Source organism: Trichoderma evansii (genome assembly GCF_050947405.1).
Source record: "Trichoderma evansii strain SZMC 28006 chromosome Unknown GGI43scaffold_19, whole genome shotgun sequence".
Classification (NCBI taxonomy): Eukaryota; Fungi; Ascomycota; class Sordariomycetes; order Hypocreales; family Hypocreaceae; genus Trichoderma; species Trichoderma evansii.
Genome location: NW_028145187.1, coordinates 383214 through 398886, shown reverse-complemented (window position 1 = coordinate 398886; position 15673 = coordinate 383214). Strand labels below are relative to the sequence as shown.

The window sequence follows — 15673 nt, the reverse complement described above, 5'->3', positions numbered from 1 at the left end:
CGATATAGCCATATTCGTCCTGTGGTTCGCGACCCATCATCCTATCTCCCCGGTATATGATCCCGGGGCTCTGGATGGATGGATTTGGAGTATCGCGCCACCAGGGGGTGGCAACGTGGCGATAGAGATTTGGAAATAGATAAAGTGATTGCAGCACTTTCCTGAAAGCAAAAGTCCATGTAAAAGTAAGCGGGATTCTGTGTATGCCTTGTCGATCGAATGATGACGGGCCAGGTGATGAAACGATACGAGGGTATTTGGTTGTGTATTGATCCTATGTGGTATAGTTAGCTTGTATCTATTTTGATATGTAGATTATATAACTCTGACTATCTTCTATACGAAACGTAAAGTATGCCAACCAACCAACCAGCAACCATTCTCGTGCAATGAAACCATTGCTCGAAGTAGACAGGGATTATCTTCATAAGAGCGAGAGCCGAACAACTACGGACGAAGACCGAACCTGATACCTTCCAGACTAGCTATTTCTTTTGGCTGAACGGATGTCTCTTGCCGATCTGTACAAGGGCCAAAAATGCCTTGACCTATCTCGGTTGAAAGAATAGTATTGTGAGAACTGCGAGAGCAGCGATTAAGGCTAGCTAGTTCACCGTCAACGCCCCCAACTCTCATCGGACGGCAAAAGTTTTTGAATTCTTTCCCAAAGTAGCTGGCAGGCAAACAATGGCGCAATAGGAAAGCAGCATGGGCACTCTGTAAACACCGAGTGGAGGCGATTCTCACGGCGATAGAGAGCGGGAGGATCGAGTTGCTAGGGACTCGCACCTACACCCTAGCACTCAAATCATAACGGCTATCGGATCTTTCGATACCCAGCTTATAAGAGCCGGACATTTTTCCAAATTCGCTACTTTTATCAAATATTCTTGCATAAACGAGCGCATTCGACCCTGCACCTTCGACTTTTAGACTATTCGGACGAGTCGGACGAGTCGAATGAGGGAAACTCCTTCCGTTGACAGCCGCCACCAGCTCTGGCATTGCTCCTGAATACATGACAGTTGCTGTCTAGCCACTGCCATGGGAATACTAGTGGCAAGGTATTACCAGTAGCTCTCTAGGCCAAGCAAGCCCTCCGCAATTCCAAAATCAAGCTGTCTCTTTGTCAACGACCCCAAAACGGCCTGCTGGCACCCTCTCCACGGATAATGCCGAAGCGCAAGCGACAGCCGCGGCGTTAAGAAACAACGGCACCAGCGGCCCCACAAACATCCCCGAATTGATGGCGAGACCGCCCCGGACAGCGGCAGACGCACTGACAAAAAATGTAGGTTTCATATAAGGGAGCCTATCAGAGCGCCGATTTGCATCGACGATCCACTAATAACCCACCGAGATTCGAGCTGAGTTCCACCAGTAATGCCGAACTGTCTGCGAAGGGTGATCATAGGTTGCCTAGTTTAGATGGGCTAGATAACGGGTATAAGCAGGGATTATCATAATAGCCCAGAAACCCGTAGCTGGGGGCTGTGGCTTGACTGAGATCTGCCTGATCTTGAACTGGAAGATTTCGAGACAAAGACTCCACATTGAGTTAAAGGATTCACTTACTGTCAAATTCGAGTGTAACAAAAAATTGGAGAATTTACATTTTTACCATCTTACTCAGCCCTACGGACGTTCAAAAACTTATGCATGAATTTTGTATGGGAGCAGCTGTATGGGGGTAAGCTTGCATGCTCGTATCTCGAAATATTTCCTTTTCGATGTCGTATATCAAAATAGATTCTTGCTTCTCGTTCTCCAGCCTATAGGATTGTATTATAACTTTTCTATTAAGGGCTTTCTTATCCTGAATTGGACAAATCTTTCGAGATATGAGGAAGAGTAATCTTCAATATACATGTATTAGTGGAGGTGAGTATGTCACTACAGGCATATGGAAATTGCATCAAATTACTAGAACTACACCATACCCGCCCATATTTGCATTTGTTTTCATGAAGTTATATCTACTGGCGTCAAAACTCGGCGCATAATATGACTCAATTAGGATAAATCGTTTAGCCCTACCCGAACTGGAGTCATAGGGCTGGCAAAACTTCATGCACGATTGGTCCTAGAGTTTCCCTTCCGGGCCCGTGAGACAATAGTATGCCCAGGTTCTCCTTGACAGATCGTTTAGTGGACGAACCAGCATCGGTGTATATCTCCTAGCCCTGTTTCGGGGAAACTCGCATAGCTGCGTTTCTCCAAGGGGAGGGTTAGACGCGGAAAATCTCCACATCGAATCCAACAGCTGCAACCTCGTGTCCCAAACTATCGACTGTGCCGTTCAACTGGGATACGGATGCCGTTCCTGACACCCCCTGTTTGACAAAGGTTCGAGACAAGGGTGTCGGAGCTTTTACCAGAAACTCTAACGAGCAGCAGGAGAGGTGGATCATCCCACGATGAGGGAAATGAATCAGGCTCGAGGTGGAGGGTGCGGCTGAAATATAATAAGATACGGCTGAACGGCATAATGGGGCCAGGCGGAACCTCTTCTACATCGGGTACGAGCCGAGAAGTGTATCAAGGGTCCCAAGGATATGGCACGCCTCATGGGTGGAAATTCGCAGTGGTGTCAGCCCTACCTGCTGTCCTAAGCGCATCAATGACAGCCTCCGTGAATAGTCGATGCATGGATAGTCACTCCACAGGGACGTTCTAGACTGCGCCTCAAAGTATCTATTTTCATGCGTATCAGTATATTTTAAAGCATATAAGTAAGAAAATAGGTTAGTGCTGTCTTGGCTCTCGGTAGATTTTGCGTGAGTCCCATTCATCTGTTTCTACTAAAGATCGCGTGATGGGTCTGTTTCTGCCTTGTTCACAATGATAGGGCATAGTATGCCTGCTGCTCCCAATCGGGCGATTAGTGCCTAGAGTGTTGCATTAGCTCTTATAATTCATGTGCCCGTCGGTTTGCTGACCAAGACGAGTTTCCTAAATATACCACCGCTTCAAGCCAAGATGGAGGCAGTAATTAAACGAGAATATCAGCCCTAGTGGGTCATTAAGGATCGCTGTTATCTAAATCTTCGCCCGAGCTCGGTACGAACTAGACTGCTTTTGTTCTCAGAAGCGAGTACGAAGAGTAATACCCCTTTTACCGCGGGATACTATGATTGGTATATCGAGTCCTTGTAGATCATTAACGCTGCATAAATGTATAGTTGCCTATACGACTATAGTCCTGCCCTTGTTACCAGTATCCTTTCCCTTACGGCTGATAAACGCCTGACGCCTTTTCCTCATTAGGATTTTAATAGCAATGCCTCTACAAACTAGTAGACATTCAACTCAGCTTGATATCTATCATTACCAAGCACCAATCCATGCCTTTCCAGCATTACGTATAGGGTGTCAAGCTCTTGCTTATCAAATTCCACCATGTCATCACTCACGGGCCCACCCGCTGGATTTGCTGTCAGAGTCACTTCTTCAAGTAAGGGAAACGCGGCGATCGAGTCAACTAGTCGGATCATATTTGCAGCAGCCTCGTACTGCGCGCTTGTGAGCTGAAAACGACGTAGAGAGTTGGGTAATAAATCGACGAGAATATTTGTGCGATACTCTGGTTTTGTGGCCTCCGGAAATAAGAGTGATGATCCGTCAACTTTAAATATCTCAAGCCGCGAAAACTCTTTAAGAGATAGAATTTGTTCGCCATCTTTGCATAAGCCGGAAAAGGTGAAGTGGCCTGCCTCCGTCCACCTTTCTCGGTTTCCCAGGTCAACTGAGATAGAGCAGAGGGTATGTTTGTGTGGCGCCAGGATCTCGATCACCTCTCTGGGTGTCACACTAACATCTTGAAGACCAGCATACATAGTGTGGTGCTTGAGTTCAAAAATCTCTAGCCGTCTGCAAAGACGGACTATCGATTCTAACTCCGACTTGGATATGTGACCACCATCAAGCGTTAGTTTTGTCACATTGTCGAGAGAGAATCGGTCATTCTTAGGCTTCTCATCACAATATAGGCCATAGCAAGGACTTATAGTGAGCTTCTGTATTTGAGGCGCAAGCTCAATGATCCCTCCAAAGTATCCCAGAGAAATTCTCCTGATATCATCATGGCCTACTGTGAGCTGGTGTAGCTGGGATAAAGACACCCGTCTTGGAGTTTGAGCAGCCAATTGCTCTAGTAGTGTGAAAGTTCCGACGCCTTCCTCGGCATAAACTTCATGCACAGAAACATCCATGATCTTCACATTGGGTATCTGTGCGATGATGAGCTGCGTCATGGCCTCGTATGGGTGATCTTTTAACCAATCTTCGAGGTCTATGCCCAATCTCGTCGCCACATCGGCAAATATGTTGAGATGGTCTTCTGTAAGCTCAAACCAATAGAACGTGTTAAAAGTGATTTCCTGCACATATTCACCAAGTTCAGGCCGTAGACTAATAGACCTGAGGAAATTGGCGAGCCTCTTCATCTTTTCCCACGGACTAAAGTGAGAATATAGAACAGGCGTCCCAATGCGATTGAGGGCTTTTGATGCTCGGCAAACAAATGCCAAAGTCTGAGAGTCATAGTTCAGAAACTGCCGACATATGAGTTCGACGATCTCCTCAGGGAGCGACATTAGCGGGAATTGCTGTGCCATGATATGTAGAGCAGAGAGCGGCTGAATGAACACCAAAGTGATTTTGAGATGCCTCTTTGCGTAATAGAAAATATGGTCAAGGCCAAGGATACAATCTTTCGATATGACAACACAAGAGAAAGACCTGATGCGTCATGCGGCAGCCAGATATGGAAGTCAGCCCTATAAGAATGCGGCGAAAGCGGCATGACTCGTACATAGACCCTTGTACGAACAAGGCGCAGCATGAATAGAGCTGATTTGGCTAACTGAGGCGAAGTAAGCAGGCGCCAAGCGCTTCGAGCCGCCTTGAAGTACGCCTAAATTGTTTCGCGCTTGTTACTCAGCTCAGGGTCAATGCTCGACTTGAAGATTTGACTTTCGCGAATGCGAAGATTTGATGCGAAATGCGCTCTCGAGTCAATGCACAGTTGTCTTGTTACCTAGTTGTGGGCTTTGTTACGCTGACAGCCTGGGGTTGTCTGGCTCCACTTCAATGCTGTTCTCCGTAGGCTCCCCAGACTTGTCCATCATTGTTTCGGAGCATTCTTGAATTTAGAGCCGCATAATGAATTATCACATGTTCATTCTATCATTTTCTCAAATTTGAGCCTTGTGTGGAACATTCCATTCGTGATGAGCGTATCCACGCCATCGAGCCTCCGCTGACGTTGTGCATAAGGTAACATCTAGTAAGTTGTAAGCTTTGCCAGCAACAGCAACAACGTCCACTTCTCTGATAGTACATTGCTCTGGATTCGGAAACAACCAAGTCTAGCGTAGTCAGCAGCTCAGATGCCGTACGATCTATGGAGTACAGTCTTGAGTATCCACTGCTTTGTTCCCGAGCTTCCCTGGGCTCGTATACCTATTTAGACAACAGAACGGCTTACAGCACGACAGGGATAATTGCCGAAGCGTCTGTTTTTAGCAAACATTCCAAATGCAGTAGGCGATAGCCGATATCAAGGATAGACTATGTGATGACTCTCGTAAATCTCACCTCGGAAGAGCCGCTTCTTTCCAAAGAGGGAATGAATCTTCGACAAAGGATGCATATAATTAGAATCTTCATTGGTTGCCAAAGCTTTCTCAGCTGATGATCTGCGCTCGTCATAAGTTAAACTATCAACTTACTGTTTAGAGTTATTTGAAATAAAAAATTGCCTATCAACTTTTAACATTCAGCACATACTTTTGTTTTATTGGAGCAAAATTTACGGAGCAATTGTTAAATAATATGCCGTAAGAAAAAAAAAAGGCCCGGTTGTGAATGAGCTATTACAGAAGTTCACGAGGTTTATCTCTACTCCAATATGGCAAAAGCTTTGACCTCTCAATCTCCATATGCAGCAATCCTGGTAAATAGCCGAAAGGGCATGGTCGGCATTTCTCTCAGGGTCAGACCGCTGTTAGATAATTTGCGCGGGGAATTTGAGTGAACTAAGCAACTAACACACAACTAACACATGCAATTCTCTATACTCCGAGGCTCAGTGAAGCCAGTAGACCGCTAGACTTTAGTTAGCAACAGAATTACACCAAACTTCATTCTCAACTCTAGGCTCAATGGGCTCAAAATATTAATGATTCGAGAGAGTGTATTGGTAGGAAGCTACCTAAAGCCTAGATTCTGCATTCTCATCGTGATACCTATTATTACATTCATAGATTGATTGATAGCTTTTTTTTTTATTTTTGTGATTTTACTGTTTTGGTTTGCGCGGAGTATTCTCCGTATCCCCATACTCTTTGCCCGTTTCACTTAGTAGATATCCTTATGATCAGCCTTGATCATATCGGCTCCCTTTTCAGCAAGCGCATACACAGAGTTCTGAATACGGCAATCAGGAATCAAGGGAATGATAGAGGCGTCGATAACACGGAGATTACGAACTCCATGAACCTTGAGTGCAGGATCAACCACGCCCTGTTCAATGTTCTTGCTCAGGCGGGCAGTTCCGACAGGGTGGAAAGCGGTCTGGCAGCGATCCAAGACTGCACGGTGCATCTCTTCGTTGGAGTCGAGAGGCATCGGCCATGGTGACTCACCCAAGACCATATCCTTAAAGCCATCACCCTTGGTCAACACATCGTAGGTGAATCTGATGCCCTCGCGCATAGCGATGATATCAAGGTCATCACCGAAGAAGTTCAGGTTGATGTCGGGCTGCTCCAAAGGATCGTTGCTCCTCAAGGTAACCTCGCCGGGTCCTGAAACTGGACGGACCAGATCCACGACGACAGTGGTGTGTTCGCCTTCCTTGGGGAATGGGAAGTGCCACTGGAATGCGCTGCCCCAAAGGCAGACGAAATCAAGCTCAAAATGTGGCTGTCCCTCAGGCGAGAAAGGATCCTTTCCGCCGTTGGCCTTCTTAGCCTTCTGGTAAATGGGATCCTTCTCCAGATACTCATCGATACGTGGGAATCCCACAACCTCCAAGAAACCTGAGCCCGCAGGGCCAGATTTATCTTTCTTATACTGGGCATGAATCTTTTCATTCTCAGGGCCCTTTCTGAGAGCAGCGGTATCCATAGCAACCTCGGGTTTAACACGCAACACAAAAGGTACAGCAGGATGGTCCATAAGATTTTGGCCAACATGGCGCGAGTCGACAATCACGTCAATGTCAAACTTCTTAAGCTCACGCGCAGGACCAACGCCACTGAGCATCAAGAGCTTGGGGCTTTCAAAGACACCCTCTGAAAGAATGACTTCACGGTCTGCATAGAGGTTGGCGTCCTTGCCGTTCGGAAGGGCAACCTTCACGCCACTGCAAAGTCGACTGGTATAGTCGATGATCAGCTTCTTGGCATGAGTTTCAGCCAGAACCGTGATGTTGGGCTTGTCCTTGAGGAAGAGGTAGCTTCCAGAGCGCACTCCCTTGTAAATAGTATCACAACAGTGGTAGAGACCGTCGATCTCGCCATCATAGATATTTTCAGTAATTGGCTTTCCGCGTGACTTCCAAGCCTTGAAGACGTTGTCACGGAAGGGCTTCATTTCATCAATGAGCTCAGCGTGAGAGATGTGAATAGGGCCTCCACCACCGATCTTCTTAAGATCTGGCCTATATAGCTTGGGATCGTCGTGATAGGTGGCACTCTTGCGAAGGTATGGGAGAAGAGGGTCCCAAGTCCATTCCTTGCCTCCCCATTCCTCCCAGCGATCAAAAGTAGGCTTGCAACCCGGAATCCAAGTAAAGTAGTTCAACGACGAACTTCCACCCAGCACCTTGCCTCGCGTATTGGGTTTGTCAATACGCTCGTAGTCATCACGCCTAACCAAGGTAGTCTTGTAAGCCCAATCATGCTCACTGCTACGCAGGTTCATAGCGTTGGAAGGTGTGGTAACCTCAGGGAGGTCTTCGGGATTACCAACACCGGCTTCAATCACCAAGATGCGAGCCTTGGGATTCTCAGCCAGACGACCGGCGACGCAGTTGCCAGCCGTGCCACCCCCAACGACAATAAAGTCGAAGTGGTCTCCGTCTGCAACACCCGCTTTGCTGCCCATATTGCTAGATTGAATAGGCACTCTGTTATGAGACGGCATAAAGATGGTTGGTACAGAGTAAGCCTAGCAAAGAAACTACTGAGAGACTCTTTGCTTGGAGTTTGTTTTCTTGAAGATACAAGGTTCTGCAAATTCATCAAGCAGGACCATTTTATACTTATATCTTGTAGCTCTGACGAAATTATGAACTAAATCTATCGGGATACCTGATCTAGCTGGAGGCAAACTTTTCGGGCCCCCGGGAGGACGGCACAGCCGACTGTACCAAACACTGCGATCCCATTCATATCTCAAGTGAGCAAGACTTCAGATCTTGCCATACTTCTCAAACCCCGCTCTGGAGAGGGGTTAATGATACTTGCTTTTGTCGCATAGATCTCTCCTATAGCGGGATGTTGATCTCGTTGTGTGGAACTTTGAGTTTTTGAAGATATCCAACCGTTGCACTGGAAGCTAAGAACGTGATTGCGCCGTGTGGGATCAGGGATGCGATAAGTGGCCAATTTTATCTTTCTTTTACCTATAGGTCTCCAAAAAAGAACAAACTGAACGAATAGGAAACTGCATTTTTTGTTCCGCGACGAAAACTTGGTGTTTAGCGATATAAAGCAAATAGAGGCATTGCTTTGCCTTCGGTTCTATTGGCTGTGGCTGTTACCACGCTTCTCCTGGATTAGCTTGAGGTGGCGTACACAACAGCTTAGCTGACTGACATGTGCCTTGATAAACTTAATTCATCCTAATACCCAATTACTCCTCTCCAAGCTATACCTAAGCTATGCAGACATACGTCAAATCATCGTCAGGTCCTGCTTTCTACGGCAAGGCCTAGCGCAGACGTTGAAGGATTTATTAGAAGGCTGGCGCTATAGCCGCCGCCGTTGCAATCGTCGATGTATGCCACCTTGAGTTAGGAAGTTCGCTCGCACTTGCTACACTAGGAAAACCTAATGCCCCAAAATATGTATGCTTCGGCCAATAATTGAAGATGTTCACGCTCAATGGCACTCTCAAGTCGGATGAGGATGAGACGATGGCATGTTATGCTATGGTGGTTCGCAAAGGTGCCTATGTAAGACCCAGCGAAGACCGACCTCAGCCGCATGAACCAAACTTCAAGCCATTGACGAAATTAATTATGCGTCGGATTGCCAGAATTTTTCAAATGACGAAAGCACACTGTTTTATCGTCGCTTGATATAGCCTAAAAGCCTTTCTTCCCGTCGCTGTCGCTTGCACCGTATAGGCAATGTTGAGCATGCAGTAGGTAGGGTTGCAGAGCTAGTTAGCTTGATTAGCCCAGGCATGAATTGAGAACGCGTATTTTATCATGCAGTATATTGCTGCAGCGAGGGATATTTTATCATAATCAGGCCATAAATCTTAGTTGAGATGGGAAATAAGCTCCAGACCAGGCGTCTGGCCATCGCAAACTTCAGCCTGATGAGATCATATTGGATGATCTCCGCTGTAGTGAAGCGGGATGTGGGCAGATTCCTTCTTACCCTCTTTCTCCTAGGATGAAATTTCACAATCTGTGTACCCCATGGAAGATGACTATTGTTGGGAATTGTGCTTCGCTGGATCTAGAACCATTCCACCTAGTGAAGGTGCGTAGATGAGCATCTACTTATAAAGGAAACTAGTGAAGGTGCGTAGATGAGCATCTACTTATAAAGGAAACTCTATATCCCTTACTAAATAGCTCTTGGCATTCAACCATCAAAATTACTTCTACATAATAAAACGATTCATGTAAGGCATCTTCTAATTTACACCAATTTAGCCACAGCACCAAAAGAGGATGACGATGGCGCTGTGCTACAACAGTCGCCAAGGCTCTCTTGCTCCATTTTCCCAGTGCGAGTGGATAGCCCTGGGTCTGGATCTCCTCCTCATGTGTACAGCTAACGTATATGCTAAAGATGTCTAAAATCAAGTTCTAACACCAGCATTGAGCCTCGCAATGGCAGCCGGCGGTGGCGGAGCAAGACACATAGATTACCACGAGGCTTTCCGATTTTAACCGAGCGCAAATTCCCAAATAGCATGTAAAGATCAGGAGATGGCGAGGTATTGCGCGACAGAGAACTCTGTTATCAACAGTGCTAGTTCGTAGAGTGCAACCTACACCCATGCATCCGGCCAGCTCAGATATTGTCACGACGATAGTAGAGCGAGCGTGAATAGACTAGGATCGCCAATTGGTTCATATACTTAAACTCCATGTAGCATTTCCGAATACACTGATGGTGTTTAATGATATTGTAAGTGTATGCTATCGGATGATCTATATATTTAAGCAATTGCTTTGTGGCAACCAGTTGTTAACTTGTATGTAGTCTATAAACTTCCTTAGAGAACGATCAAGATTCTGTTCGAGAACCGATCCCATAGAATACTTAACATGTCCTATAATTTCATTTATAGGGGCAAAATATACATAAAAATTCACTACGAAAAAAGTTCGTTCACGTGTGCAGAGATTCGTCTCTAACATCGACTCTGTGGTACCGAGAAGTCTCCAAAGGGAAGCTGTGAACTAAAGAGAGATCACCCTATACTGGACGAACTCGTGCAAGTCAAAGAGCACACTTGCTCAAGGGCTTGAATGCAAATGAAACATACTCGATATGGCCAACATGCAGTGTAACAAAATTCGATCAATTCAAGTGCGATCGCGTCGTGACCTCAAGAGGCAACCGCTTCAGCCGTCAACAGGCAGTTTCGGATGTTGAACAGGCCGCTTTGTCCTCGTCTGGCATGGCGCCTAGCATTGCGTTATCTGCGACCTCCGGCTCGTATCTGTTCAGTTGGCTTGTGTATACTGCGAAAGAAGGACATGTCTACTAATCAAAAATGCAAAATATGCAATGCTTTAAGTCGGCACGTTTACTTGCCCCGACGCCGCTCGCTTCTGACTCGGGATATACTATTAACAACCGCCTCCTCCATCCAGTGCGATGGTTTTGTAGAAGATGTTGCCAATTACGGCGATGCCGTAACTATAGTAGCCCTTATTTTCACTCAGTCACTGTAACTTAGTGGCAAGCGACTAGCTGAACGGCTGCTATCAAAGAAAACGAGAAATGGGCGAGCGGGTTACTAGTCTAGTTTCACATTCGAGGTGGCAGCTGAAAGTTTATGAGCAGTCTATATTAGTTTGGGAGGTACACATTAAGAGAGATATGCGGGTGAAGTGGCTAAACACGTGCCTGGGTAGATCTTTCCCCATCTCAGATGAAATATATACAGTGAGATGCACAATTTTGCCGTGTGGCGAGATGGGAAACGGCCATTGCTATATTGTTCTTGTCCCCGTTTTGACAAGAATCCAGTTTCTCGGGACTGTGGCAGCGCGCTTTTCAAAAGAAAAATAGAAACTACATCCAGAACAAGATTAGCAAGCTAGATCTACTGGATATCTATGGCTGATTAAAACATGTTGAGTTTGTAAATTTGATTTATTATTGTAGCTCACCCTCTCTGCTGAAACGTGCTCGTACGGCTGTGTGGCTGGGGGCTGAACAATAGCTCAATCAAGCTTGGCCATCCATTGCCGCTTTCTGGTACCAAAACGCATGGTTGACTCTCTCTCTCTCGCAAAATACAACCACTCGGATGAAACCAATGACCTACTTCGCTAGTTCTTGATAGATCGGATGAAGTCTCCACGGGATCTGAGACCCAGGCTTCTGGACGTGGCGTTGCGGCCTAAGAAACACGGCTAGCATGATACCGACGAGGCGGCACGATCATCTGGACCAGTATGATTGAAGGAATAGATCCACTAACTATTCGGCTCAGAGTCAGACAAGAGATCTGATAATGGGTCAACCCCGTACGGCGGGCTAGATGATTATTGGGTGGCATGTATTCGCCTCTCATGGACCCGCACTAAAGACCGACCTGTTTCCGAGCACTACCGGATTAATGGAATACTGACAAATCTTTGCCATTCTTAACTTGATGGGTATAGAACCAGAGTATAGGTACATGTTTCTCTGTAACTCTATTTGCATCCTAGTTAGTGTCTACTCATGTGCCTATCCTTATAGTTCCTCTCATGGACCCGCACTAAAGACCGACCTGTTTCCGAGCACTACCGGATTGATGGAATACTGACAAGTCTTTGCCATTCTTAACTTGATGGGTATAGAACCAGAGTATAGGTTCATGTTTCTCTGTAACTCTATTTGCATCCTAGTCAGTGTCTACTCATGTGCCTATCCTTATAGTTCCTCTAATCAGGCTACAAAATTTGTTCTATCTTCATTGCTGGCCATGAGCTGACTCTCGAAGCGTTTAACAATGACATAGTTATTATTCAAGACCTTGAAAGAATTAGGTCAAAATGAACCAATATCTCGCTTACTGATTTGTATTTATTTGAATAGTAATAAATTAACTTAAATCTCTACGGTGCATATCGCTAAGGCAGCTTTATGGAGACTTTTGATCGTTCACTACTCTAGACGTATTTACAACGACATTATTACGAGTCGTTGCTTAATACTTGCCGTTATTAATCATGTCCCCGTCCATTGTATCCATATGAATAGCCATAAAAGTTGGCGCATAGTTACCTAGTGCATGTAACAACTCAGAATATATGCAGTATCAACCAATCAAGACACAAGCTAGCAGTGCTATTGCGTGGGCGAACTTCCCCGCGTTAGGTTGTTGGTTGAACTAAGACTCTCTCATTGTGCATATGCTGTTACATTGACTATTTGTCTAGCCTCTCATACCTATTGTGAATCCAAGCAGAAGTGGAACACTCTAAGCGAGCTCATATGGACCTGGCACTGCGTGTATTATAATAGTAATGTTGAAACCTTTTGCTCGTTAAAGCGTCGTGATGTTTCTGTGATGTGATTTGCGTCTCGATTATTCTGATAGTTCAGTAATTAACTATCCGCTCCCAATACTGACCTCTCATTCATGTACTTGCTCTCAGAGTTATATCTATCCGCTAAAACTTCCTGATGGCACTCATTTTGCGTGCCCCCAATAATTGACTACTCAAATAACGCTCGACGCGCATACTCATGCACTAGCTGAGCAGCTATGTTCTTCGCATAATCAATACTACTATCTTCACAAATGTCTCCGAATCGGCGCAGCATGTCTACCACAGGCAGAACAAGCTGGACATCTGCCATTGACTCATCTGCCAGGGGACTTTTTGCAGCATGAGCAATAAGAACTATTAGAGCCGTAACATGGTATTGGAATACAGCCCTGTTTTTGCGAAAGAGTTAGTTAACCAAGATCGTTTGACTTATAATTTACTACTAGCGGGTGTTGCTTACAGTGAACAAGCGCGATCAATGCTTCCATTATCGCGGAATATACTCAACGAAGCTCTTGCCGATGAAACACAACATCGCGGCGGTCCTGCATCTCCACTCGCGGCTATGACCAATGGCAACAGCTCAAGAGTAGATGATTCAGACGTCATGATCTGGCGTCGGGGATGGTCCCAAGCTTGCGCCCTTAAGGCTCGGTAAGAAAGCCCATGCAGATTAGCATGGCAATTGAGATGGGTGAGATACAATATCCGTAACAAATAGAGTGCCTGGCTCCCAAAATTTCCGCACGGAGGTGGATTTGTAGAAAGGCTATCCAACACAAAACTCAGATCAGGAGATGAAGTCTTCCAGCTGTTAAGCTCTAGCTCCAGCTCTTGGATCGCAGTTTGGCGTTCTATGCTTGTTTGGAGCCTTGCTTTTGCACATATAAGTCGTCTGTGGATGTGGCCCTCTATGAGAGCGAGGTGAGCGCGGATATGCATGAAGTTAATATTGATGGAGCCGTTGATGGATGATATATAACCCAGTCCATCTTCAGAGTATAATGGAGGAAGGTCGACACCAATGTCATCCTCGTGTATTAAAGGCGGCCTTTCAAGCCTACTTGCAAGATCATGGTCAAGATAGTATGCTATCCAAAATACACGATTTCTCTGGACGGAGAGACGAACAGCCTGAAAGTCAAGTTGATCTAGTGGCTGTTCGTCTGTCGGAATGTGAAGGCGATTCTGAAGAACTAATCTTATTGTAGCTGTAAGGATTGTCGAAGCTGGGTGTGCGTCTGGTGAAGACTGGAGGAATAGGGTCATTCCTAGCAGTGCTTGGATAGCCAATAAATCATCACTACCTCGAATAGTGATTTCTACTGCCTTTTCTAATGCGGCATGTATATACTGCCAAGCTTCTTGATCGCGAGAACGGGGGCAGCCAATGAGAGATACCGTTGCCTCTTGACGTAGAGCAAGAGCACACATAACGTTTGTGGCGGTCCAGAGTGCTGCGTCTGCTCGAATTTGATCCATTTCGAGTTCAGAAAAGCGTGCAAAGAAGTCATCTTGATCGAATAGCGTAATAGTCCGGTTAAGTGTATTAAAATAGATTCGAATAAGAGCAACATACTCTTGTCGTCCCTTTACATCTCTACTATGCTTCGTAGGATTGCTGCAAGTTTTCACGAATGATCTGAAAGGCTGTGGAACCCAGTCCACAAGCTCTTGTAATAACGAGGCCCTGACATATCCTACATCGGGCCCGTAGGAAAAACTGAATGGAGCGCTGTGTAGAGACGATGAACTGGCCACTTGAAAGCTTTGTACCGCAGGCCTTGATACTGCGCGGCCTTCGTTGGGCTGACTGTTTGTTGCAGAGTCATGGCTTTTGAGTGCTTGGCGTAGGATGCCTTCAAGTTCACTGACTTTCTTTTCCAAAGTTTCTTGTCTCTTGGGTCTATAGGAGGTTAGCTAGATCGAAGGCAAACATTTCGAACTTTTTTTTGTGATAAGAAAGATAGCATTAACATGTGAAAATGGCGCGTAAGTAAGCTCACCTGCGGCGTGTAATCTTTTTCGGCGTCGCGGCCACAATGTATGTGCAATCAGCGTTAAACTTGACACACTCAGAGCAGGATGGCTTATTCCTATCGCATTTGACCTTTCTTTTGTGGCACGTATCGCAGGCCTTGTAATGAGTTGGCAAATACTACTTCATGCTTTAAGGGGGCGGGACAGAGCCCATCGTACATACTCTATTCTTCTGCTTTGTAGCTGGAGCAGAGTCTACCGTCGCAGGCTCAGGGAGACTTGCTGGATTGCTGTCTAGGTCGACCTCTTGTCGCTCCATCAACTGATGCGTCTTGTTGATTTTTCAGCAGAGTTTCGGGGCTGTTAACCATATGCCGTTTCAGAGGCCTATCGGTTTGACGGTGAGCGCGAGAGGGGCCGAGAGCACCGAGAAAAAAAGGCCTAGGAACACGCGCAAGAGTTTTTCCTATTGAGGAAGCAATCGCTAAATTTGACAGTAAGTAATGGATTATATCAGCCAAAACGAAGAGTAACGATGATTGTTTTGTTGTAGCTTTCAGTTTAGCTATTTACCGCCGCGATGGATTCTGGTCGCTCGGCGTCTCTCGGTGCACAGCCGATGCCGAGCTGACAAATGTCCGATTATATGGAGAATGCGGGCAGCCGCTCAATCTTGAATACGGCGCCGGTCGCTCTCGGTGACACTGGCTTCTTGTCGGCCCTGAA

At 46.0% G+C, this 15673-nt stretch overlaps 4 protein-coding genes across 4 annotated transcripts; all 4 read right to left on the bottom strand.

Moving 5' to 3' along the window:
• Positions 1–3042: 3042 nt before the first annotated feature.
• On the bottom strand, positions 3043–4903 carry GGI43DRAFT_132704 (uncharacterized protein). The gene has a single exon (XM_083199198.1). It carries the CDS (start codon positions 4614–4616, stop codon positions 3294–3296), a length of 1323 nt encoding a protein of 440 aa, XP_083057873.1. The 5' UTR covers positions 4617–4903; the 3' UTR covers positions 3043–3293.
• A 1457-nt stretch (positions 4904–6360) lies between these two features.
• GGI43DRAFT_424664 (GMC family oxidoreductase) lies at positions 6361–8112 on the bottom strand (the record flags this gene model as incomplete). Its single annotated transcript, XM_083208402.1, has 1 exon — positions 6361–8112. One exon carries the CDS (start codon positions 8110–8112, stop codon positions 6361–6363), a length of 1752 nt encoding a protein of 583 aa, XP_083057872.1.
• A 1702-nt stretch (positions 8113–9814) lies between these two features.
• On the bottom strand, positions 9815–10503 carry GGI43DRAFT_412215 (uncharacterized protein). Its single transcript, XM_083206819.1, has 3 exons — positions 10455–10503; positions 10086–10379; positions 9815–9867 (listed from the first exon to the last, which is right to left on the bottom strand). The coding sequence occupies exons 2-3, from the start codon at positions 10247–10249 to the stop codon at positions 9864–9866; spliced, it is 168 nt and encodes a 55-aa protein (XP_083057871.1). The 5' UTR covers positions 10250–10379; positions 10455–10503; the 3' UTR covers positions 9815–9863.
• Positions 10504–12983: 2480 nt separating this feature from the next.
• On the bottom strand, positions 12984–15498 carry GGI43DRAFT_412212 (transcription factor domain-containing protein). Its single transcript, XM_083206818.1, has 4 exons — positions 15171–15498; positions 14974–15104; positions 13428–14873; positions 12984–13356 (listed from the first exon to the last, which is right to left on the bottom strand). Exons 1-4 carry the CDS (start codon positions 15264–15266, stop codon positions 13134–13136), a joined length of 1896 nt encoding a protein of 631 aa, XP_083057870.1. The 5' UTR covers positions 15267–15498; the 3' UTR covers positions 12984–13133.
• Between the last annotated feature and the right edge of the window lie 175 nt (positions 15499–15673).